This window comes from Rutilus rutilus (assembly GCF_951802725.1).
Source record: "Rutilus rutilus genome assembly, chromosome: 25".
Lineage (NCBI taxonomy): Eukaryota > Metazoa > Chordata > Actinopteri > Cypriniformes > Leuciscidae > Rutilus > Rutilus rutilus.
This window is the reverse complement of record NC_140229.1, coordinates 24,119,430-24,145,148: the sequence shown is the minus strand read 5'-3', so window position 1 is coordinate 24,145,148 and position 25,719 is coordinate 24,119,430. Positions and strand designations below refer to the sequence as shown.

Sequence of the window (25,719 nt, the reverse complement as noted above, 5' to 3'; positions counted from 1 at the left end):
TGCTGCGCCACTAATTGGATGGTTGCACACACAGGTGCCGTTTCAGAACAGCCGTCTGTGAAGTTCTCTTCTGCCCTCAAAAATAGTGCATAAAATGGGCCAGCGTGGAGTCGATAAAACGGAAAGCACTAGGGATCATGAAATCAGGGAACTAGACGATTCAGTGGTGTCTCTCTGATAAGACATGTCCAAGTGACAATCACTGTGTGCACATATAAAGGCCTGAATGACTTTTTACAAACAGACTTATCTACCAAATCCACTTCTTTGATGACAGCACCACCTAGTGTTAACAATATGAAAGGGCCTCGAAGAGATCAAACTCATCTGTAGAGTAATTAAATATTACCAATATCACACTTTGTCTGATTTGTCTTTTTAAGCTGCTGATGTATTCAATTTACTTTACAGCCAAATAGTTGGCAAATCCTAAGTATTGTACAACTCAAATCTAGCATGTATTATGCACAATAAAAATGTTTTATATAATTAATAGAAATAAAAAATAAGGTGATTTTAAAAAATACAATTCTAAAATATTAATACCTGAAAACTTGGACAAGTTTGTTGCATAATTAGTGATTTAGCAGATACTTGTTAAACAGGGTGAAGTGCACTTGAAATGAACTTTCCCTGGAGTAAAATGTAAAAAAAAATCATTTTTATCGTCAGTGAGTGAACAGCTTGTAAACGAAACTTAAACAAGACCTTCCCCAACTTCCTAGGTTATCTATGAAAGCCTTTAGACCAGGGGTACCAATCCTGTTACAGAGTTCAGATTAGACCCATTAGACACATCTGTCTGTAATTATCAAGAAGACCTGAAGATCTTATCCAATACCTCCACACTAATACGTTTTCCTTTGAAAACGCATCTTTTTCTCTGCGTTTCGGCCTTCCGTCCACACTGAGACGGCGTTTTTGTCCTGTGAAAACAGCTTTTTGAAAACACTTTCTCAAGTGGATCAATTTGAAAACGCAGTTTGAAAACGAGGGTGTATGAAAATAATGACGAATGTTTAGTCATGCGAACTGACAGATATGCATGTTTATAGTTCTATTGTGTCTGTTATGTGGTATTCACTGTCACACTGTTGCTAAAATATGTTACTCTGCACACTCTTCATATCACAGTCCTGCAAAGATGATAGAAAATGTACTCACATTTGCTGTCCTGCGGCATAACATGAGAACAGTGGCGTTTTAAACCAAATATACAATGGTGAGTGAGTGACCTGGACGCATCAGTGAATGGTGAGATATTTTGGTAAATAAAATGATCCTGCCAGAAGTTGCGTGCTAACTTTATTATGTCTGTTCCGTCTGTATCATATCAGTGAGCATTTATGAGGGTTTACGCGTGCGCTGTAAGGTGAATTTAGCGTTTTCTGACGTTTCAGTGTGGATGAGAAACGTTTGGAAACGCTAATTAATGCTTATACAATGTTCAGGATAATGCCGAAAGAGCTATTCCGTACTGCAATGTCAATGTGTCATACAAAGAAAAGGGATTCATTCAAACTATAGCCTCACATAGCCAGATCTATATAGTCTATAGTCTTAAATATACTTTATAATCAAACTATCATATCAGTGTGATTTTAACGACCTCATCTGTCGACATGAAGCCGGGGAATCGCAGAACTGGTGCAAACATATCCACATCACTACGATCAGATGCTTTAACTGCTGTTTTCACACCACTGTCATCTTTGTTGTGTGTTTATTTTGTTATTGAGAGGAAAGGGCGCAGCACATATTTGCATATTCATCTAAACCTCACTCTCGGCAGTTTGGATGGTGTCGGGATGTTGGTTAACAATATATAATATCACTGCAAAGGTAGTTGCAACTTCTTTTTACTTCTAAGCAAAGAACAAAGAAAAACTTTGCAGTGAGTTTATCGGGGCCTTGAATCACATTCAGTCTCGTGTGCGTTACGTGTGCGAGCACTAGGGGTGTAACGATACACGTATTCGTATTGAATCGTTCAGTACGAGGCTTTCGGTTCGGTTTTCGGTACGCATTTTCAAACCGAACCTTGGTTGGACCATTTTTCCTGCCGACCAAAATTTCGTTATTTCAAATGTAGGCGTGGCAAGCGCGCTCATAATGTAAAAGACGCCGGCGCGACCACAACATTGCCCAAAATCAAATGGCAAACGTATATGCAAGCGGAACGAAACTGCATATTGTCTGGTTGAAGGACCGTTTATCAGTTTGGACCAGTGCAGCGCGAGCCGATCGTGATCATGCGACACTGTTACTAGCGAGCACAAACAATAAGTTGCTGGCTGCAGTTCACTTAATGGCCACCGGTGTCGCTAACAATAAGGGTTTCTGAATTCTACATATAACCCCTTTAAATGTTTCGGCTACAGATCTTTAATAACTCAATCATAAATTCATTTTAAAGATAAACCAAAAGCACAAAACCAAAGTGAGAATGTGAACAATGGTGATTTTATAAACAATCCACATAGTACACTAACACAGCAAGACGCTGGTAAAGCCTTGATGTGACTCAGAACATAAAATCATTGAGCTCTCTCCTCTCAGCTAACACTCTCCTGAGGTGTCCCAATTCTGGTAGCACAATCAATTTCTACACACAGCACGATTAAACACAGAGAAATAGTTTATTAGCACTGCTTCGCGTGGGCCACGAGGCACATTAACTGAGATGATGCACTGTGCTAACAAAGGATCCCTCAGTGTCGCTGCGATCTAAGGCAATCTGTGCTAATGTGCTCTGAAAAAAAAAACTATAATAAGGAGCAGCAAAAAAATATTTTGTTCTAACTTTTTTGTTTGTTTTTTTGTTTTGTTTGATGCTATAGACCCCCAAATTTGATGATCCCCTTACCAGGGACCCCCCATCCTAAAAAATAAAGGCATCTATACTGTAAAATATAAATAAATATTTAATTATTTATAAATGTTTATATGTCTGTGGCTGTCAACAGAATAACATATTTGTAATTAATCTCATGATTTCCAAACAGTTTTTTGAAATGGAACATAAAACAGAAATAATAATAAAGCAATTATTTCTTTACTAACTGAACTGTTTATTTATAAATGTACTTATTTTATTTTAATCTTAATAAATAAAATGTATGTATTTACTTGCTTATTTAACATTTCATTTATACACTCACCTAAAGGATTATTAGGAACACCATACTAATACTGTGTTTGACCGCCTTCAGAACTGCCTTAATTCTACGTGGCATTGATTCAACAAGGTGCTGAAAGCATTCTTTAGAAATGTTGGCCCATATTGATAGGATAGCATCTTGCAGTTGATGGAGATTTGTGGGATGCACATCCAGGGCACGAAGCTCCCGTCCACCACATCCCAAAGATGCTCTATTGGGTTGAGATCTGGTGACTGTGGGGGCCATTTTAGTACAGTGAACTCATTGTCATGTTCAAGAAACCAATTTGAAATGATTCGAGCTTTGTGACATGGTGCATTATCCTGCTGGAAGTAGCCATCAGAGGATGGGTACATGGTGGTCATAAAGGGATGGACACGGTCAGAAACAATGCTCAGGTAGGCCGTGGCATTTAAACGATGCCCAATTGGCACTAAGGGGCCTAAAGTGTGCCAAGAAAACATCCCCCACACCATTACACCACCACCACCAGCCTGCACAGTGGTAACAAGGCATGATGGATCCATGTTCTCATTCTGTTTACGCCAAATTCTGACTCTACCATCTGAATGTCTCAACAGATATCGAGACTCATCAGACCAGGCAACATTTTTCCAGTCTTCAACTGTCCAATTTTGGTGAGCTCGTGCAAATTGTAGCCTCTTTTTCCTATTTGTAGTGGAGATGAGTGGTACCCGGTGGGGTCTTCTGCTGTTGTAGCCCATCCGCCTCAAGGTTGTGCGTGTTGTGGCTTCACAAATGCTTTGCTGCATACCTCGGTTGTAACGAGCGGTTATTTCAGTCAAAGTTGCTCTTCTATCAGCTTGAATCAGTCGGCCCATTCTCCTCTGACCTCTAGCATCAACAAGGCATTTTCGCCCACAGGACTGCCACATACTGGATGTTTTTCCCTTTTCACACCATTCTTTGTAAACCCTAGAAATGGTTGTGCATGAAAATCCCAGTAACTGAGCAGATTGTGAAATACTCAGACCGGCCCGTCTGGCACCAACAACCATGCCACGCTCAAAATTGCTTAAATCACCTTTCTTTCCCATTCTGACATTCAGTTTGGAGTTCAGGAGATTGTCTTGACCAGGACCACACCCCTAAATGCATTGAAGCAACTGCCATGTGATTGGTTGATTAGATAATTGCATTAATGAGAAATTGAACAGGTGTTCCTAATAATCTTTTAGGTGAGTGTAAATACAAGTAAATTATTATTCTTTTTTTTCTTTTTTTTTTTTTACTCAATAAAATGTATGATAGTACTTTATTTTACAGTCCTGTTTCACATGAACATATTATTTATGTACTTATAGTAATTGCAGTAACTAGGTAATAACCCTGAACCTACCCCTAAACCTAACTTTAACCCCTGTAGTTTCCTTATATTACTCATGGCATGTAAAGCTATTGTAGGAGCTACTCCAAAACAAAATAAGAAACCTTTAAAATAGCATAATAGGGGCACTTATTTTTTATTTTATTTTTTTTGCTAATAGTGATTGTTTAACTTAGCCAACAATACTAAGTAGTAAGTTGAGTTCTTAAGGAGAAGAAATAAACTGTTCTCACCAAATGCCTCTGGCTGCTTTGCTTTGGAAAAGTGGGTGATGATCTGAACCTAGAACCAGTAATAAAAATCATCAGCAAATTGTTAATATGCTGGAATGAACTCCTTCATTAACGTACAGCCTATCATTGCACATGAAAAGTTTTACAATTAAACTTTGCAGGAACATTAACTGCTTTTATTATAACGGCTGAAAGTACTGTAGCGGTACCATAATACTGTATCAGATCATAAAAACATGGTACTTTGATATACTACTGTTCAAAATGATGGGATTTGTAAGTTTTTTTTATTTTTATTATTAGTATTATTATGAAACCTTCTGCTCACCAAGGCTGCATTTATTTGATCAAAAATACAGTAAAAACAGAAATATTGTGAAATATGTAGAATATGTGAATATATAGTAAAATGTAATATATTTCTGTGTTCAAAGCTGTATTTTCAGCATCATTACTCCAGTCTTCAGCGTCACATGATCCTTCAGAAATCATTCTAATGTGATGATTTGATGCTCAAGAAACATTTCTGATTATCATCAATGTTAAAAAACAGTTGTACTGCTTCACTTTTTTGTGTAAACCATGAACAAGTTAAAAAGAAAAACAATTATTTGATATTATAATATTATTTAAAATTATAAACACATTTAATGTCAGTTTTAATCAGTTTAATGCATCCTAGCTGAATAAAAGTTTTCATTTCATTAAAACGAATCTTACTGTCTCCAAACTTTTAAATGGTAAAGTAAACATGGCACTAAATTATTATCACAATTACAGCTATCCAGGTTTTCCATTAGCATGTAACAGGTCCAAAAATTATTTTTTTTATTAAATTTTTTTTAATTCCATTTATGTTAGTAAATCCAAATAATATCCAGTAAAAACGAATACATAAACAGCAGAAAGTGTGTAATTGAGTCTTATGGCAGTGAAAGTGACAGGATCATACCGGGGTCTGGAGCGTCAGGCTGGAGAGCAGGGAAATCATTTTCAAACATGAACGTGCTGTCATAATCAGGATTCACCTGAAATAAAACAGGAACATATCACAAGACTGGTGTAGCCTGTGTAGACTGGTGGATAAAACATCCCAGCCAAATGTACATCTGAATGAAGTAACAACATTATAGTGCCAAAGAGTTCAAGAGTGCATGTTCAACATCTTGTCCGATTGTAAAGTAGCCTGGCAACATTCTTTATTTTAATTAATCATTAAATAATAATATCCAGGAATGAGAGAGTCAGCCAAGAACATCTGTCAAGCTTAAGAGAGCGCTAAAAAACCAGTGCCACTGAATATTCACTGGAATATAACTCACCCAAGCCGACGGAGAGACGGCAGAAACGTACATTCAAGGAAACGATATCAACATTTTTTTTCTGCTTAGTCAGAGAATGCTGTATAATGACTGCAGACACATCACTTTCCACAGACAAGATGGTTTTATCTGTGTTCGTAAAAAAGCACCCATAATGGTCCAGGCTGAGCCAGAGGTGTCAAGAACAATGAAAATTCTGTGATTAATTACTCACCCTCATGTCGTTCCAAACCCGTAAGACTTTTTTTTCCGTCTTGGTGACACAATGAAGATCTTTTTTGATGAAATCTGAGAGCTTTCTGTCCCTCCATTGACAGCTACAACTACCACTTTGACGCTACAAGTCGTAAAATATTCCATATAGAGTAGGGCTGCACAATTAATCGAATTTCTAATCGCGATTACGATTATGGATGCCACGATTACGTAATCGTTCAAAGCCGCGATTACAAAAAAAAAAAAAAAAATCCACTCTGCGTGCATTTAGAGCATGTTATAAGAGGCGAATAACAACTACTTCATAAAACCCAGTACAATAGGAACTACCAGGCAGCGACGTATGTGTACGCTGAAATAAAAAGTCTTTCACCTCAGAAAAACGGACGTTCCTGTCATGTCAGCCGTTATAGGCTACTGTGTTCGTAATGCACACTCTTCAATTGCACGCGCAAATGCGGCGGCGGCGCGCGCTGTGTATAAAGTGCACAGGAAACTACGAGCATGCAACGTTGTTACGTTGTAAATTAGTAAGTCACGAAATAAAAGTAAAATACCAATAAATCACGTTACTGGTACGTTGTGTGTTAGCTGAGGAGGATTTGCATGCAGGGATGATTTTCATTCTATTCACCAGGAGCAGTTTCCATGTTTCATTAACAGTTCTTGTTAATATTGTGTATTCACCATGGTAACTGTCGTTTCAATATTAACCCCAAAATGCCACTTTATTTTCACTTTGTGTTATTTTTTACATTTTTTAATGACTCTGGTGGCTCATACCAATATTAACAAAAGCTAGTTTGGGACTGCTATTTATTAGCTTTAGCATCTATGCCTAATGTTTATTTCTTAGTAGTCTTTACTATTAGTCATATTCTTACAATTTATGTGTATGTTAAGTAAAGGGGGTACAGTGTGTGTGTTCACAATTTTTAAGTAAACATGTATAATAATATGTCTGTCTGTCTATATATATATATATATATATATATATATATATATATATATATATATATATTCAATGTAAATTGTGATAATCGTAATTAATAATCGCAATTACAATTTCAAGGGAATAATCGGCAATTATGATTTTTGTCATAATCGTGCAGCCCTAGAGACTCGATTGCTTTACATGATGAAGATATTTCATTTAGTCTTTTATTGACATATAAACATTGATCAGTCAACAAACTGCAAAAAAAGGCTTTTCTTACTAAGTATTTTTGTCTTGTTTCCAGTCCAAATGTCAAAAAAGATGTGTTTACTAGATGAGTTTTCCGGGGGATTTAATCAAAATTGTTGCTTAAAAAAAAAAAAAAAAAAAAATCTGCCAATGGGGTAAGTAAAATAATCTTAATTCAAACAGAAACAAGATTATTTTTCTTACCCCATTGGCAGATCATTTTGCTTGTTTTAAGCAAAATCTCACTTATTTTTTTTTTATTTCCCCAGAAAACAAGACTTAATATCTTATGTCATTTTACTACTTCAGTAAATGGATCTTGATTTAAGAAATGTTTGATATTTGGACTGGAAACAAGACAAAAATACTAAATAAGAAAAGCATTTTTTGCAGTGCATAAACAGATGCTCAACCGAACCTGCTTAACGTGCGAGAACAAACCTCTTGCTGAAGCTCAAACGTGCTGCGTAACACAAGAACGAACCTCATTGGTTCTTGCTGAAGCTCAAACGTGCTGCGTAACACGAGAATGAACCTCATTGGTTCTTGATGAAGCTCAAACGCGCTGCGTAACACGAGAACGAACCTCATTGGTTCTTGCTGAAGCTCAAATGTGCTGCGTAACACGAGAATGAACATCATTGGTTCTTGCTGAAGCTCAAACTAAATTCAATCTGTTTATCATATAAAGCAATTGTTACTCTACAGAAAATTTGGACTAAACTGCTCAATTCTTATGCATTAGTTTAACAATCTGTTCATGAAATTTTTGAAGCGTCAAAGTGGTAGTTGCGTAGCTGTCAGTGGAGGGACAGAAATCTCTCAGATTTTCATTTGTGTTCCAAAGATGAACGAGAGTCTTACGGGTTTGGAACGACTTGAGGGTGAGTAATACATGACAGAATTTACATTTTTGGGTGAACTATCCCTTTAAGAAAACTTTGAAATAAGAAGTGTAACATAAAAAAATCCCTATCACCTGAAGAAATGGGATGAAACTAGACCATGGAAGACAATGAGTTGCTCACCTCTCCATTAGCTCTCACACTGCCAGGACAGAGAGGGTTGTTTGGGTCATGTCGTGGGATGTTGTCCTCTGGCGGATTCTCCACCTGTCCTTTCCACGGACGCTTCATCCGATGGGCCGAGACCAGAACCCATGAGTCCCGCAGAGGATTGTACCTTAAATGCTGGTGCTCTGAAACAAGCATCAAGATTCAAAAATAATTGTAGTTATTTTTTACATCTACTCACCAAAAGTAGATGTATACCTCACATAACTTATTTGAAATGTTATTCTAGCAAATATTTATTGAATTATGCTTACTTGTGCATTATTTACAGCTGGGTTTTTTTGTGACTGATTTAACTTTAAATGTAACAGGCAAGACTTTGCCACTTAATATGTTAAAATCATTTTTTGAACTTGTTAGTTTTGGTGATTCGCTGGAACTACTTCAAAGTGTTTGCATCACCTTGAGAGGACAATTTGACAGTGATAGTAAAGCATAAACATCATACATTTCACAGCAATCTATACAACATAGTTTAACACACTGTGACAAACAGCAGAATTGACCTAAAATGCTAAATGACACACTTATGGAGTGATGCCCAATAGGTGAATTAGTTTCAGAACGGTTCATTGAAATAAACTGTCCGAGTGAATCGATTCAATAAAATGATTCAGACCGCCACCGCTAAAATCACATGACCAGATTCACAGCCAGCCATCACGTGACTCGTCTAGTGAATGTACGATTTCATTTCAGTGAATCCAAAAGACAGGAGTATGAAACAAAATAAAAAATGGTCATTGCATTACATTGCATCTAAAATGTGTCTGTGAATCATGCAAAGGTCAGACAATAAATATGCATATGTGACAATATGTTAAATCATTCCTTACCTTTAGGGTCAAACATGGGTTTACTAATACTGTCCATCTTACTGTTACTGCTATACGTTAATAAAAGTATCCTGTGGACCCCAATCTATCCGATCAACCGTGCTGGGTTTTAAACATGAATTCATTGATTGTTTCTTGCTAGAGTTTCAAGTTTTCATTTGATCTTCCTCCTAAGTATCCTGAAGTGAACAAGGCTGCGCACATAAAACGCAGTATGTCGCTTAAAGATTTATAATTAGAACAGTGTTTCCTCGTTTAAAGGTTTCTCGAGAGCGTAAATAATACACAATACATAACTACGTTGATTTATTCGATATGTTTCACTGTATCAATAAAGGGAGCTGGTGTATTGTGCGTATTTTGGTGGCATATTGATAATAATGATGCACCTTCACGCCGCCTTCTTCCTTGTTGAGCCCTGCGCGATTTCATTGGATTAGAACCATAGACTGTAAAAAATAGAACTAGCCGTTTGTGGCAGCTGATTGGTTGCCCCAGATGTTACGTCACCTCACGTCAGCGACCGTCAGCTTTCATGTGAGCCATGCTGTGTGTCTGAATGAAGTCTGTTTAATGTCTTTTGAAACCTCAGATAGCTTTTTACTTTTAAACACTAATTTGTGGTCGTGCAACGATGTCTTTAATAAGAAATATGCTAAAGATGGTGGTGGTTCTTGGTGTTCTGGTGTTGACAGTGCAGTTTATAAGATACTGGATGGCAAGTAAACAATATGTCTTTACTAAAGAAGATGTTGCCAAGTTAGCCAAACAGTATGCAGGTGAGTAAACACGAATAACCCGTTTCTGAAGTTACATCTGTTGCTTAGATCCTGCTATAAGTGTTCTCTGTAGCAATAGTAATATTGCGAATAATGTAATATACAGCTGTCTAATATATAGCCTGTTTATATTTACTTATATTACCAAAAGCAAAATACAACTTTGAAGCCTTGTTGCACGGACTATATATATATATATTAGTCCGTGCAACAAATCTTCAAAGTTGTATTTTGCTTTTGATTTCCTATATATATATATATATATATATATATATATATATATATATATATATATATATATATATATATATATATGGGTCAATGGCATGACGTGCATATTTGTGTGTCCAAGTGCAATATTCCCTTTTTAAATAATTTGATAAATTAATGACATATATCACTTTATTCTGTAAAACCTATTTAGGTTGAATAATTTTTTTAGCACATTTAAATAATACATATTATTTAATGTTTTGTTTCACCTTTTTTGAAACTTTATTTGCCATTGACCCATTTACTTATATTACCAATACAAAGAGCAAAATATTAATACAACATGCAACTTTTAAGCCCTGTGTTGAACGTACTATACTAAAGTAACACAAAGTTGTATTCAGCTGTTTTAAATATTATTTTCCCCTTGGTAAGCAAAGTTAAATAACATGATGGACTGACCTTTTAAGACGATATTACAACCGTTTCAATTTCTTTTTATAATGGCAATGTGTGTATTATCTTCCTGACACTTCCTTTAAAGTCGGCATGAAACTGAAGTAGCGTTACCTATTGTGACATATATCCGAGTGAAACGGCTTCTCAAACAAGAACAAATGTAGGGCGGGACCTGATTTTGTCCATGGGGAATTGATTGGATGGTTGTGGTTTGCTATTGGTGGATCTCATGTGAGTGACAGGTTGCTCCGCCCTCTAGCCTGTTAACGCATCATCAGAGTAGAGAAGAGATGCTGCAAGAGTGAATGGGAAGTTAGTTTGAATAAAGATTACAAAGTACATGAATGTAACAAAAAAAAAAAGATGTGCATGAAAAAAAAGATTTATAATAAATACTTTATATATACATTTTATTATAAAATAGTCCGTTTTGATTTCATGGTGACTTTAACTTGCCTGATAGATGTTTAAAAGAAAAAGCTGTCTAAAGTGCCTGTGCTTGTGTGCCGTAGGCCAGGATCACGAACAGGCCTTCTCTAAGGTGGTGGTGGAGCTGCGTAAGAGGTATCCGGGCCACATCCTGCCTGACGAGGACCTGCAGTGGGTGTTCGTGAACGCCGGCGGGTGGATGGGCTCCATGTGTCTCCTGCACGCCTCTCTCACAGAGTACGTGCTGCTCTTCGGGACGGCAGTGGACACGGGTGGACATTCAGGTAAGTTCAGATCATCTCCTCCAGTGTTGGGGGTAACGCATTGAAAGTAGTGAAAGTTATGTAATCGGATTACTTTTTTCAAGTAACTAGTAAAGTAACGGAAGTGCCGTACCATGAGTGCAGCAGGCGTAATGATATGACGCAGCGCCTGAAAATTGTCCCCAGCTCGGTAACTTCCAACGTGACCGGGACTAAGTTTGTCTAACCTATTAGACCTATTTTCAGGCGCTGCGTCATATCATTACGCCTGCTGGACCCATGGTACGGCAGCAACGTGTCTTGATTATTACACAGGAGTGAGAGTATAGTTCCTAGCCATATCAGCCTAGAAAATCGCAACTTTACATTTTCCATCAGTCTTAGTACACGATGTAACTACAGAAGAGTCAAGATTTAAATAGTAAAAATATCGAAACTCTTTGGTCATTTTTTTTTGAGAGAGATGCTAATGGTCTTGTCCGATTCAATGATCTATGCTAAGCTATGCTAAAAGTGGTACCGCCAGACCCAGAGATCGGCTGAATGGATTCGAAAACGGTAAAACTCAAGTATCTAGGTTATGGATAAGCTGGTGTGTTCCAAATCAATGACAAAATTCGCATTTAGGAGATATAAGCATTCAAAACTTAGTCTTTCACTTCCGCTAAAATGGATGACGGCTTTTTATGAAATCACCGCGGACTTCAGCTTCTCGTCACATCTTCTGTCCAATCAAATGCTCTCCAGAATCTAAAGCTCCACCCCCTATGCTATAAATAACACCTGGCCAAAGCGACCGTTGATACGTCAGAGAAACATGGGCTGGAGATGTGTGTTCGGTTACTCAAAACGCTTGTGTTTTATTCCGTTTTCCAACTCTACGTTAGTTAAGAATGAATTGGCTAGAAATTATTCACTCCTTTACTATTAAATCCAACGTATCATCAGCGCGCGGATTCGCTTCCATGGTGCCGTCAAGTACGACTTGCAGTCTGTGAGGTAAGCTAAATGCTATTGGCTATTTGAAAAGGGGGATGAGCCATTAAATATGTCCCGCCTTAGCTTCCTGTTTCAGTGGAAATGACGTCAACGCATCATTCAAAGCCGTGCGTTCCAAGGCACTTCAGTGGGCCTTTAAATTTACAACAATATCTGAGTTACTTTTTCTCATTGACAGCACAGCAGATGTTTTGCCACATTAGGATTTCTTGAATGTTCACTCACTGTGTATCTCCTTCAGGTCGTTACTGGGCAGAAATATCAGACACGGTCATATCTGGAAATTTCAGGCAATGGAAAGAAGGAACGACTAAAAGCGAGACTTACTATCCAGGTATAAGAGCCATACGTCCTCAGCACATGCTCTGAGCTAACAGTGATTTACCCATAAAGCTTCATGTGGTTTGTACTGGCAGGTGACACTATAGTGCACGCGGTGGGAGAGGCGACCTCGGTGCAGTGGAGCGCTGGGACGTGGATGGTGGAGTACGGTCGCGGGTTCATCCCCTCCACGCTGGGATTCGCTTTGGCCGACACCGTCTTCAGCACACAGGACTTTCTGACACTATTTTATACAGTTCGTGTTTACGTGAAGGGTATGATCCTGGAGGCGAGCACTTTCCTAACTGAGGCCAGCGTCCTTTGAAAACCACACCGCGCTGTACAGTACGTCCCGTCCCTTATTCGGATAAGCGATCACAACGTCAGGTCAGAACCGACGACGTGTTGAATTGGATGTATGGAAAGAAAGCACTTAATGTAATTATTTTCCAACTATGAAAGTTTTTATTTTCCATACTGTATAAAGAGTTTATCAAATGTCTTTTCCAAAACATATTGTTGGACACAAAAAAAAAAGTGTGTGTGTGTGTGGGGTCCAGTGTCTGTGTTTGAACATGGCAAGATGTTTTAGCAGCTAAATACTGTCCAGAAACGATTATAATAACGAGGTATGATTACAAATTTCAATAATAGTTTTCTGTATTTCGAAATCACACTCTTTGCACCTTTAATATACTGTGAATATTAATCGCTGCTTTTTTTTCATAAGATACATTTACAGTTTAAAACTGATGTTCAGCCTGCAGTCGCTCCAGAATAAAACCATCAATTAATATCGTTGAATAAGTCTATTTATTTAATTCATTTATTCACTTTCTCTTGTGTTCTGTTTTGTATGTCAAATAGGGAATGTGATATTACAAAACAAAAAATATTGCAACATCCATATATTTCACTAAAACAGCTTTTATGTTAAAAGGAAGGAGGAATTACTTTTTCATATGTGAAAGTTGTATTTTCCATACTTTACAAACAAAGAATTAACCAAAATCGATTTATGTTTAAAAATAGGAGTTTGAGGGGAACAGTGCCTTGCGAAAGTATTCATACCCCTTCATTGTTCACTTTTCATGTTGCTGCCTTATGTTCAACTACTTTAAATTACTTTTCACATCAATCTACACTCCATACATCATAATGAAAAAAAAAAAAAAAAAGGAAGAACTGAAATAAGTACATTGCATAAGTATTCAAACCCTTAACTCTGTACTTAGTTGAAGCGCCTTTACAGCCTCAAGTCTTTTTGGGTAAGATGTGACAAGCTTTGCACATCTGCATTTGGCAATTTTCTGCCATTCTTCTCCTCAGATCCTCTCAGGCTCTGTCAGGTTGGATGGGGACCATCTTGGACAGATTTTTTTAGGTTTCTCCAGATATGTTCGATTGGGTTCAAGCACAGGCTCTGGCTGGGTCACTCAGGGTCATTCACAGAGTTCTGTTCAGCTCTAGAAAGAGCCTGGGTTGTTTCAAACTTCTTATGGAGGCCACATATGCTTCTGTGAACCTTTAATACAGCAGAATTTATATTTATCTTCTGTTCTTTTGACCTCATGGCTTGGTGTTTCCTCTGATATGCATTTTCAGAGAGGTGTTTATTGAGAAGAGTGTGCCTTTCCAAATCATACTCATTCAATTGAGTTTGCCACAGGTCAGCTCCACTCGAAGTGTAGTAACATCTACAAGTGAAACTGGAATGCTCCTGAGCTAAATTTCAAGTGTCCCAAAGAAGGGTATGAATACTAATGCAATGTAGCCTAGTTATTTATTTATTTTTAGTACACTTGTGAAGTTGTCACAAATCAGTTTTTTGCTTTGTCATTATGGTTTATGGAGTGTAGACAGGTGTGAAATTGTTATAATTCAAAAGTATTTTTACATAACAACAGTAACGTTTGTGTGTGTGTGTCTGTGCCGTGTCACACACACACACGACTCCAGCTCATTGACTCCAGGTCGCTGTAGGCTCATGTCATGAGTGCCTGTGTGTTTTTATCACGATGGATCTCTCTTATCAGGCCATAAGGACTGCTAACCAGGCCAGAGAGGCGGTAAGTGTTCATGTTGTTTTCTCTATTAAACTTTAATTTTACAAAGTGTACCTTGTTGAGCCACAGTAAATCTGCTGACATATTGGAATGAATGCGTATAAAGAAACGAGTATATAAACACAAATAAATGGAGGTACGAATCAAACCGAGTGTAATTTCAAATAGCCTTTTAGACCACATTTGTTCGCCATTATTAGAGGGCTTGTTAGTTTAGTGCTACCTACTAGTAAAGCGTGTTTACAGCTCACAGTCTGTGGTTTACGGCCATTGTGGGTCGCGTGTTGCTATAGCAACCCGTCAGGCTGTTCGTCGCACTTCCCTTAATGTAGGATTTGGCGCCATCTTCCGGATAAACACAGTCTATAGTGTAGTTTGTGAAAATATTTAACTCTAAAATGAAATGTTGCAACAAAATGTAGCAATTCAAATAAAAACCTTATCATAGTAAAGTCGTGACACGGCTCTAGTCCCAGACTACACTGCATGTTTGAGCTGTTTTAACTGAAAGCAACTTGCACTGATAATATATCTTAAAATATGTCAGTCATTGTTTTGTCTCAAGATGAACACCAGTAATGTGTTTTCTAAGGCATGTTTATAAAATCTACTTAAATGTCCTAATCCCGGCTTAATCTAAGCCTTGTCTGTGAAACCAGGCCTAACAGTTTCTTGATATAATGTTATGAATTCATGGTCTTCTTTTAGGATGAGCTGAGAACTGACACACGCAGGAGAAATTTGCTGGTTCTGATTTATCATCATTTACTGGAGGAGGGGTGAGAAACACTTCTTAAATTCACATACTAGTCTCAAACGAGTGAAAGACACGCATGTAAATACATTTGAATGAATTTCTCACACAGGTATATGGATTCAGCCAAAGCCTTAGAAAAAGACAGCAGTTTTGGGTTATGCCGCTTTGAAGTGTGTGATAATGTTGACCTGGACACGGTTCTCATGGAGTATGAGAGTTATTATTTTATAAAGTTTCAGAAATATCCCAAACTAACCAAGAAACTGCCAGAACAAGGTAAGAGTTTACTCTTCGTATTGTTCTTTTACACTTCATAATTATAATTTTTTTAATTCTTTTTTTAAAATAAATGTTCTTGTAAGTTTTGGATGTACATTGATATACATATATAGTGTAAGAATATTTGGACCATCAATGAAAGCTATTAGTCAGTGTTACTTCTTTCTTTAAAGGAGAGAATCGGCTTGTGAAGAGTTGTGGTAAAAGAAGGTATGTACAGTAGGCTACTTTTAGCACAAGAATATTTCACAAGACTTTCTGTTTATTGACCGTGTGTTCATATGTAAAAAGGACATCATCATCATCATCCATTCAGACACTCCCAAGAATCAACTCCGTCCAGCGACCGCCGTCCAGAAACACTGTTAAAAGGTCTGAATCTAAACTAACAGGGAGAGACATCAGTAAATCCAGGGTGAGTCTCCAAACATCATCTATGGAAGCTTGTTTCTGCCATGGAATAAAAAAGGTCATTTTGAGTGAATATCTTATTTTGACTTTTCTCGCAATTCTGACTTTTTTCTCAGATTTGTGACGTTTAAACCAGGAATTGTGAGAAAAAATACCTTTCTTAATTGCTAGTTTATACACTCCGAGTCAAAAGTTTTGGATTTTTAAAGGAAGTCTCTTCTGCTCACCAAGGCTGCATTTATTTGATTAAAAATACCACAAAAAATATATATACTATGACAATTTAAAATAACTGTTTTCTATTGTACTATATTTTAAAGTGCAATTTATTCCTGTGATCAAAGCTAATTTGTCAGCATCATTACTCCAGTCTTCAGTGTCACATGATCCTTCAGAAATCATTCTAATATGTGTATTTGATGCTTAAAAAACATTCATTATTATTATCAATGTTGAAAACAGTTTTTTTTCAGGATTCTTTGATGAATAGAATAATAGCATTTATTTGAAATAGATTCTTTTGTAACATTATAAATGTCTTTACTGTAACTTTTGATCAATTTAATTAATCCTTGATGAATAAAATTATTGATTTCTTTTATTTCTTTCCCCCAAAAATAAAATTACAATTCTTACTGACCCCAAACTTCTGAACGGTAGTGTTTAAAGTTACAAAAGCTTTCCATTTCAGATAAATGCTGTTCTTTTGAACTTTCTATTAATCAAAGAATCCTGAAATAAAAATGTAAATAACTGTTTTCAACATTGATAATAATGAGAAATGTTTCTTGATCATCAAATCATCATATTAGAATGATTTCTGAAGGATCATGTGACACTGAAGACTGGAGTAATGATGCTGACAAATTCAGCTTTGATCACTGGAAATAATTACACTTTACTGTACATTCACATAGAAAACAGCTGTTTTAAATTGTAATAATATTTCACAATATTACTGTTTTTTTTGTTGTTGTATTTTTAATAAATGCAAATAAACCCTTGGTGAGCAGAAGAGACTTTTAAACATTAAAAATCATACCGATCCAAAACTTTTGACTGGTAGTGTGTCACAATTCTGACTTTTTTCCCTAGCAATTCCGAGTAAAACTCAATTGCAAGTTATAAACTGATAATTGCGAGATATAAAGTCAGAATTGTTAGATACAGTATAAACGTGCAATCACGAGTTATAAAATCTGAATTGTGAGATACAAACTTGCAGTTGCGAGGAATTTGTTTTCAAAATGTTCAAAAATCTCGCAATTCTGACTTTTTTCTCAGAACTGTGACATTTAAACTAGGAATTGCTAAAAGATTTTTGAAAATTAGAAAAAAAAGTCACAATTACCTTTTTTTTTTGTGTGTGGTGGAAACAAGCTTCCATATAAATCTGATACATAATAATTATGTTTGAAGAAAATATTCTATCCTAAAGTGTAAATGTAAATTTTGTAAGAATAGCTTTGCTTGATCTGTCCAGGAAGGTAACAGCCTGACACCTGTGGAGACATCAGGATTTGGTCTGAATGTGTCTCCTGTCATCAGGAATGGAGCTGAAGAGGGAACACGCATGAGAAAGGTCATTCTCTTCTTTACCCGTGGGATGTTTATTCAAACATTTGTCACAGCAATGAAAATTTTGCCATTATTTTCTCCCCCTCATATCAGGGTCATCCGGTTGATTACAGGAATCTGATTCAAGATGCAGTTAAAGGTGCCGCTAATGACACAGATTTCTCGGTAGGTCAGCTGTATTTCTCATTCAGTTAAAGGATTATTCCAGGTTGAATACAACTTACTAGAGTAAGTTGGGAGTAATTGAGATATTCAGTTGATTGCCACAAGTTACAGTTGTGAAACAACAAAACATTTATTTGTTTTGAAGATTCTGTTTCTGTTGAGATCTAATATTCGTTATATTTGACTAACAGGAGCGTTTGCTGAAGCCCATAAGTGCCTTCGGTGGGATGAACAGTGACATGAGGGAACTTGCAGCTGTTATTAGCAGAGTAAGTTCATTCTTATCAAACAATTTCTCTTGTATGGCAGTTTAAAACTATATTAGGGTAAACCTAATCTTATTTTCACAGAGCCCCTAAAAGTGGTGAAGGAAAAAAAATATGAGATGGAGGAAACATAATTTATCAATGCTTTTGCGTTCTCTCGCAAATGTTTTACGTTCCCCCGAGAAACTTTGCGTTTGCTCGCAAAGAGCTCAAAACATTATACAAGCGTACGCAAAGTTTTCAGGGAATGCAAAGGTTTTGCAAGCGAACGCAAAGTTTCTCTGGCAAAACATTTTACGAGCAAACGCAAAGTTTCTTTGGGCAACGCAAAACATTTTACGAGCAAACGCAAAGTTTTCGGGGAATGCGAAGGTTTTGTGACCGAACGCAAAGTCTCTCTAAGCAAAACATTTTACGAGCGTACGCAAAAGCATTGACTTATTATTTTTCCTCCCATCTCATATTTTTTTCCAACTACCATGTCCCTTTAGGGGCTCCGTACATTTTACCACAAAAAAAATAAAAAATGCACTAAGATTGAAGAACATTTATGTTCAAGTTTTTTCAGTTAAGCTCATTCTCCCAAAATCCTCATTAACGTCCTTACTGTATGTTTTACTTTGAGTTTATTTGTAATTTTATTTATTTTTTCTCAATGATTCTCATTACTGTGATACAGTACAGAAAATCAATTTATATTGACAGTTTTTTTCAAAATTTATAAATCTAAATTACTGTCCTCACAATAAACAAGATTCAGACTAAAAAAATGCTAGAACAAAAATGCTAAATATATATATATATATATATATATATATATATATATATAGTGAGGAAAATAAGTATTTGAACACTCTGCTATTTTGCAAGTTCTCCCACTTGGAAATCATGGAGGGGTCTGAAATTGTCATCGTAGGTGCATGTCCACTGTGAGAGACATAATCTAAAAAAAAAAAATCCAGAAATCACAATGTATGATTTTTTTAACTATTTATTTGTATGATACAGCTGCAAATAAGTATTTGAACACCTGTCTATCAGCTAGAATTCTGACCCTCAAAGACCTGTTAGTCTGCCTTTAAAATGTCCACCTCCACTCCATTTATTATCCTAAATTAGATGCACCTGTTTGAGGTCGTTAGCTGCATAAAGACACCTGTCCACCCCATACAATCAGTAATAATCCAACTACTAACATGGCCAAGACCAAAGAGCTGTCCAAAGACACTAGAGACAAAATTGTACACCTCCACAAGGCTGGAAAGGGCTACGGGGAAATTGCCAAGCAGCTTGGTGAAAAAAGGTCCACTGTTGGAGCATTCATTAGAAAATGGAAGAAGCTAAACATGACTGTCAATCTCCCTCGGACTGGGGCTCCATGCAAGATCTCACCTCGTGGGGTCTCAATGATCCTAAGAAAGGTGAGAAATCAGCCCAGAACTACACGGGAGGAGCTGGTCAATGACCTGAAAAGAGCTGGGACCACCGTTTCCAAGGTTACTGTTGGTAATACACTAGGTTCCCCTGCTTAAACCAGCACATGTCAAGGCCCGTCTTAAGTTTGCCAATGACCATTTGGATGATCCAGAGGAGTCATGGGAGAAAGTCATGTGGTCAGATGAGACCAAAATAGAACTTTTTGGTCATAATTCCACTAAACGTGTTTGGAGGAAGAAGAATGATGAGTACCATCCCAAGAACACCATCCCTACTGTGAAGCATGGGGGTGGTAGCATCATGCTTTGGGGGTGTTTTTTCTGCACATGGGACAGGGCGACTGCACTGTATTAAGGAGAGGATGACCGGGGCCATGTATTGCGAGATTTTGGGGAACAACCTCCTTCCCTCAGTTAGAGCATTGAAGATGGGTCGAGGCTGGGTCTTCCAACATGACAATGACCCGAAGCACACAGCCAGGATAACCAAGGAGTGGCTCTGTAAGAAGCATATCAAGGTTCTGGCGTGGCCTAGCCAGTCTCCAGACCTAAACCTAATAGAGAATCTTTGGAGGGAGCTCAAACTCCGTGTTTCTCAGCGACAGCCCAGAAACCTGACTGATCTAGAGAAGATCTGTGTGGAGGAGTGGGCCAAAATCCCTCCTGCAGTGTGTGCAGACCTGGTGAAAAACTACAGGAAACGTTTGACCTCTGTAATTGCAAACAAAGGCTACTGTACCAGATATTAACATTGATTTTCTCAGGTGTTCAAATACTTATTTGCAGCTGTATCATACAAATAAATAGTTAAAAAATCATACATTGTGATTTCTGGATTTTTTTTTTTAGATTATGTCTCTCACAGTGGACATGCACCTACGATGACAATTTCAGACCCCTCCATGATTTCTAAGTGGGAGAACTTGCAAAATAGCAGGGTGTTCAAATACTTATTTTCCTCACTGTATATATATATATATATATTACATATTTCTATTGTTGCTTTAAATTAAAATCAACAAAAAGCAGAACAATTATTAAGTTTTCATTATGGTAATGAGATTGTGTGGGGGAAGTGAACTTAATTATCATAAAAATAATGTGACAATGCAAAATATCTTGATGAGCCAAACATAGGCTTCATTTTCATTCATTATATTTTGATGTTTCACCCATTATACCACAAAAATTAAAGACAAAAATAGGACAATATGTCTGTTAATGAAGAGACATTTGTGTTAATGAATGTGCATTTTCAACATTAATACAACACTAGAGTGCAGTGTTATCTGTTTTATAATACAGCGTGACATTTGTGTGTGCAGATACATGCACAAGGTGGAACATGTATTATTGAAGCACTCAATTTCATCTTTCTCTGCTGTCTCTCCATAAAGGATATCTATTTACACAACCCCAACGTGCGCTGGGACGACATTATAGGTCTGGAGGCTGCCAAGCGATTAGTCAAAGAAGCTGTCGTCTACCCCATTAAGGTGCTTGGCTGCTAAACACTTTGGTATTTCTCAAGCTGCCGCCTGCCTTCGATTCTGAATACATCTCCACTAAAGGCTACAGGAAAGCCGAGCTCAGGGTTATTTCTTACGGTGACATGAAATCTATACCTGAATACCATCCAATCTGACCGCTCACATATCTGGCTCATCTCTGGCCTCTCTGGTGATGACTTCAGATCCACAATACGCTCCTGACAACAGGAAATGCAAACGTTATTTGTCTTCTCTGGCTCAATCATGTGGTGAAGAAGGTTGTTGTCATACCTGGAAATTATGTTTGCTCAGAATTATTTGCTTCTAGCACATAAAGTAAGAATTGTAGAAAGAATATGATTATATCACATTATGCTGAAAGACATCTTGTGGCTCGGTTTTGTCAATACTTGGAACTTTTCATGTATTAGATAAAGTGGTGTCTGACAGTTAATTGGTCAATGAAAATATTACTTTATGTTATTCTCCTCACCGTTAAGTCAAAAAACGCAATTGATTATGGTCAGTTTTTAGCGGTGTTTGCTAAGGCAGCTTGCAGTGTGCTCATGCTGTTATTAATCAAATTTAATCAGATTTTCACTTAGTAGATAAAATCTGTTAAACCTGCATCCCCACAACGACCTAGCAACCACTCAAAAAACCCTAGTGACCACTCATAACACCTTAGTAGCCAATAAACAACCATTCAGAACACTTTCGAACAGCTAGTAACCACCCAACACACCTTAGCTGCCACCTAGCAACACCCTAGTAACCACCCAGAACACATTTTCAATCCAGTAAAAATCAGAGCACACAGCAATAGCTTAGCAACACTCTCACATGCACTCAGAACACCTAAGGAGCCACCAAGCAACACCCTTATAACCACCCAGAACACATTTTCAATCCCATTACAATCAGAGGACCATAGCAATAGCCTAGCAACACTCTTACAGGCACTAAGAACATCTTAGCTGCCACCTAGCAACAACCTAGCCCATACCATTATAGCAACTATTCAGAACACTCTTTGGTCTAACAACCACCTAGATTATAACTTCCTTAGAAACTTCATTGTAATGCCCTAGTAACCATCCAGAACACCCTAGCACATGCTTAGCAACAACCTAGCGATGGACTAGCAGCCACCCAGAACTCCACTGCACACAACAAGAAACCACCCAGAACAACCTAGAAACTGCTTAGCGAACACAATCTGCCTAACAACAACATCCTAGTCGCCATGACAAAGCCCCATAGCAACCACATAGTAATGTACTACCAGCCACTCAGAAAGCGCAAAAGCGGTGCTAACCCTGGAGCTGGGTTTCATAACCCTGTTTAAAAAGCGGTGCTAACCCTGGGTTAAGCGCAGTGTGAAAAGCCCTATAGATAAGCACAGCAACACAAGGCGACTTAGAATGCCTTAAAACTGCAACACACCTAACAAAATCCTAGTAGCCATGGCAAAGCACCATAGCAACCACCTAGCAATGTTCTAACAGCCATTTAAAAAACCTTAGCGGTCACCTAGCAACACCCTAGTATCACCCAGAACATTATAACATTCAACTAGCAACTATCAGAACACTTGATCAATGATCTAACAACCATCTAGATTACAACATCCTTGCAGAACTCAAGAGAACCACAGCAAAAACCCAACAGCCAACCTAAGAACACTTTAGAAATGACCTAGCAACATTCTTGTAAACCCATAGCATCCTCAGAACTGTTCAGCAACCACCCAGATAACCTGTTAACCACCTAGTTAATTCATTAACAGCTACTCAAACACTAGCCCTAGCAACTATCCATCTCTCCTCTTTGTTCAGTATCCGCAGCTGTTCACTGGAATTCTGTCACCATGGAAGGGTTTACTCCTGTATGGACCACCAGGTGTGACCTTTCTGTTTTCTGTTTGTATAAAGACAGAGTATTCAATACCAAAACATAAAGCATAACTCATTTTGTGTGTAGCATGATCTTAATGTGATGACTTTCCCCAAAAAATCAGGCACAGGGAAGACGATGCTGGCCAAAGCTGTGGCCACGGAGTGCAACACCACGTTTTTCAACATCTCCGCATCCAGTATCGTGAGCAAATGGAGGGGAGACTCTGAAAAGCTGGTTCGGGTCAGGAGAGAACATTATTTTATTGTTTTATGAAAGTGTTTGGTTAAAAGGTGTGCCCGCCGAGTATGAACATCCTCATGTTATGCTTCTCGGCAGGTGTTGTTTGAGCTGGCAAGATATCACGCCCCATCCACCATTTTCTTGGATGAGCTGGAATCCGTGATGAGCCAGCGAGGGGTTGGCCAAGGGTGAGCATGAGCCGGGGACTTTCACTGACAGGAACCGTATAAAACAACACAAAATCTCACTCCTAGTACACAATCCAATGCTTGGGTGTTGTGGACATTTGCCAGGAAGACACTGAGTGTTTTTGACTGGATTTATGTTATAGTATGTATAAAAACACTATCGTACTGAATCAACTGATAGTTTTGAAAATGATTACACCATTTTTATTTTACTTTTTTAAGAGGTGATCACGAGGGCAGTAGAAGGATGAAGACGGAGTTACTAGTTCAGATGGATGGACTTGCACGATCAAATGACCTTGTGTTTGTACTTGCTGCCTCAAACTTACCCTGGTGAGGAGTGATTGCGGGGAAACTATATTAATGTTCTGTTATGGCTTTCTTTCTAATCTTTGTAATCTGTCGTCAGGGAGTTGGACCATGCCATGCTGAGAAGACTGGAGAAGCGTATACTGGTGGGTCTCCCATCTGCCCCTGCCAGACAAGCCATGATCAGCCACTGGCTTCCCCCGGTCAGTAACTCAGGTGGGGTGGAGCTGCGGACAGAGCTGGACTATCACTCACTAGCACAGGTGAGAGAAAACACGTGACTGAGGGACATGCACTCCACAGATGACAGAGGCAAAAATCAACACAGGTTTAGAGGGATAAACAGATGGATGGACTGACTGAGTGATTGACATTAATTAATTGATTGACAGTTGAATAAACAGACAGACGGATAGAGACACAGTGTAGGACAGGAGAGATCGAGACTTCCTCCTTCACTGTCACAGATACAGTTCAATCAGAGACCTCTACTTTAACACACTCACTAACTTAATACAGAACTTTACAGCCATCACTGAAGTAGATCAGATAAAGATCATATTAGGAAAGGGACAGACAGCAGCACTGACTGCCGTGTGTGTGTGTGTGTGTGTGTGTGTGTGTGTGTGTGTGTGTGTGTGTGCCACAGCCTGAGAGACAGCAGGTGAATGTGTGTGTCTGACCTCAGTGTGTTTCCCTACTGTCCCCCACAGTGACCCTCAGTAAGTGTGTGTGTGTGTGTTAAAACACTGTGGTTCACACATCAAAAGTTCACACATATTTTAACTCGTTACACTGTTAATTTAAATTTAAGTTATGTTATAATATTTTATTATTTTGATGCCTTTATAATTATTCTATGTATTCAAAGCTTTGGCAATATTGTATTATGTACAGTCATGCCAATAAAGCAATTTTGAATTGAATTGACAGATAGATAGACACACAGACAGATAGATAGATAGATAGACAGACAGACAGACAGACGGATAGATGGATAGATAGATAGATATCAAGATAGATATCAAGATAGATATCAAGATAGATATCAAGATAGATATCAAGATAGATAGATAGATAGGCGACAGACAGACAAATAGATAGACGGATAAATGGACAAATAGATGGATGGATGGATGGATGGATGCATAGATAGATAGATATGCAGTTGCACTGAGATTTCCACTTCTGATATTGCAGGAGACGGGAGGTTACTCTGGGTCAGATATCAGGTTAGTGTGTAAGGAAGCGGCTATGAGACCCGTGCGAAAAATCTTCGACGCCCTTGAAAATCATATTGAAGGTAAGAAATATGCCACGTCCCACTCTGAACGACATTAAACTGCTGTTTCATCACAAAATCCCGTTTCACCCACAATTCACCGTCTCCATTACGCCATGTATCTTCACAGGTCAGTCCAATATGCCGGTTATTGAACTAGAAACTGTGACCACTGCAGATTTCCTGGAGGTGATCGCTCACACCAAACCCTCAGCCAGATGTCTGACGGACAGATACTCGGCCTGGGAGAAGGAGTACGAGTCCGTCTGACACATTATTAGAGCAACCAAACAAATGTTTTTATTGCACTGCCATCTACGCTTTTATGATGAGATGCTGTGTTTTGTTCAAGTCTCACTATAAAACTAACATTTAAAGGAAATTACACTGCGATTAATGCATTTTAAAAACCATTTCAAAATATACTTTGTTCTCATATATTTCAAAAGATCATTTTGATTTCTCATGAGCTAGATTGAAAAATAAAACACTTTTTCTTTATCTTTGTGTGTAGT

General features: G+C 37.9%; 3 protein-coding genes across 3 annotated transcripts in view; 2 read left to right on the top strand and 1 right to left on the bottom strand.

Moving 5' to 3' along the window:
- Window positions 1–9,785, bottom strand: part of galt (galactose-1-phosphate uridylyltransferase) — a 119,910-nt gene extending 110,125 nt beyond the window's left edge. Inside the window, exons 1-4 of the mRNA XM_084400299.1 lie at window positions 9,376–9,785; window positions 8,495–8,664; window positions 5,695–5,770; window positions 4,743–4,791 (exon numbers count right to left, since the gene is read on the bottom strand). Coding sequence (XP_084256425.1) covers window positions 4,743–4,791; window positions 5,695–5,770; window positions 8,495–8,664; window positions 9,376–9,412 — 332 coding nt within the window. The 5' untranslated portion in view covers window positions 9,413–9,785. The remainder of the gene's footprint in view (window positions 1–4,742; window positions 4,792–5,694; window positions 5,771–8,494; window positions 8,665–9,375) is intronic.
- A 98-nt stretch (window positions 9,786–9,883) lies between these two features.
- On the top strand, window positions 9,884–13,999 carry sigmar1 (sigma non-opioid intracellular receptor 1). The gene is made up of 4 exons (XM_084401073.1): window positions 9,884–10,154; window positions 11,339–11,539; window positions 12,759–12,851; window positions 12,934–13,999. Exons 1-4 carry the CDS (start codon window positions 10,010–10,012, stop codon window positions 13,161–13,163), a joined length of 669 nt encoding a protein of 222 aa, XP_084257199.1. The 5' UTR covers window positions 9,884–10,009; the 3' UTR covers window positions 13,164–13,999.
- A 754-nt stretch (window positions 14,000–14,753) lies between these two features.
- On the top strand, window positions 14,754–25,705 carry katnal2 (katanin p60 subunit A-like 2). Its single transcript, XM_084401034.1, has 16 exons — window positions 14,754–14,907; window positions 15,613–15,683; window positions 15,771–15,937; window positions 16,114–16,150; window positions 16,232–16,355; window positions 17,835–17,933; window positions 18,023–18,094; window positions 18,286–18,363; window positions 21,194–21,292; window positions 23,125–23,188; window positions 23,307–23,425; window positions 23,522–23,613; window positions 23,836–23,946; window positions 24,023–24,185; window positions 25,123–25,225; window positions 25,335–25,705. Exons 1-16 carry the CDS (start codon window positions 14,857–14,859, stop codon window positions 25,472–25,474), a joined length of 1,590 nt encoding a protein of 529 aa, XP_084257160.1. The 5' UTR covers window positions 14,754–14,856; the 3' UTR covers window positions 25,475–25,705.
- Window positions 25,706–25,719: the final 14 nt, after the last annotated feature.

What these genes read in the sequence shown, in the direction of transcription:
- sigmar1 (XM_084401073.1), top strand. Translation starts at nt 10,010, where the DNA reads ATGTCTTTAATAAGAAATATGCTAAAGATGGTGGTGGTTCTTGGTGTT. An exon ending in GTTAGCCAAACAGTATGCAG is followed by an intron (nt 10,155 to 11,338) that starts GTGAGTAAACAC and finishes TGTGTGCCGTAG; the next exon opens with GCCAGGATCACGAACAGGCC. An exon ending in AAGCGAGACTTACTATCCAG is followed by an intron (nt 12,852 to 12,933) that starts GTATAAGAGCCA and finishes TTGTACTGGCAG; the next exon opens with GTGACACTATAGTGCACGCG.
- katnal2 (XM_084401034.1), top strand. Translation starts at nt 14,857, where the DNA reads ATGGATCTCTCTTATCAGGCCATAAGGACTGCTAACCAGGCCAGAGAG. An exon ending in CAAGAAACTGCCAGAACAAG is followed by an intron (nt 15,938 to 16,113) that starts GTAAGAGTTTAC and finishes CTTTCTTTAAAG; the next exon opens with GAGAGAATCGGCTTGTGAAG. An exon ending in GCTGCCTCAAACTTACCCTG is followed by an intron (nt 23,947 to 24,022) that starts GTGAGGAGTGAT and finishes ATCTGTCGTCAG; the next exon opens with GGAGTTGGACCATGCCATGC.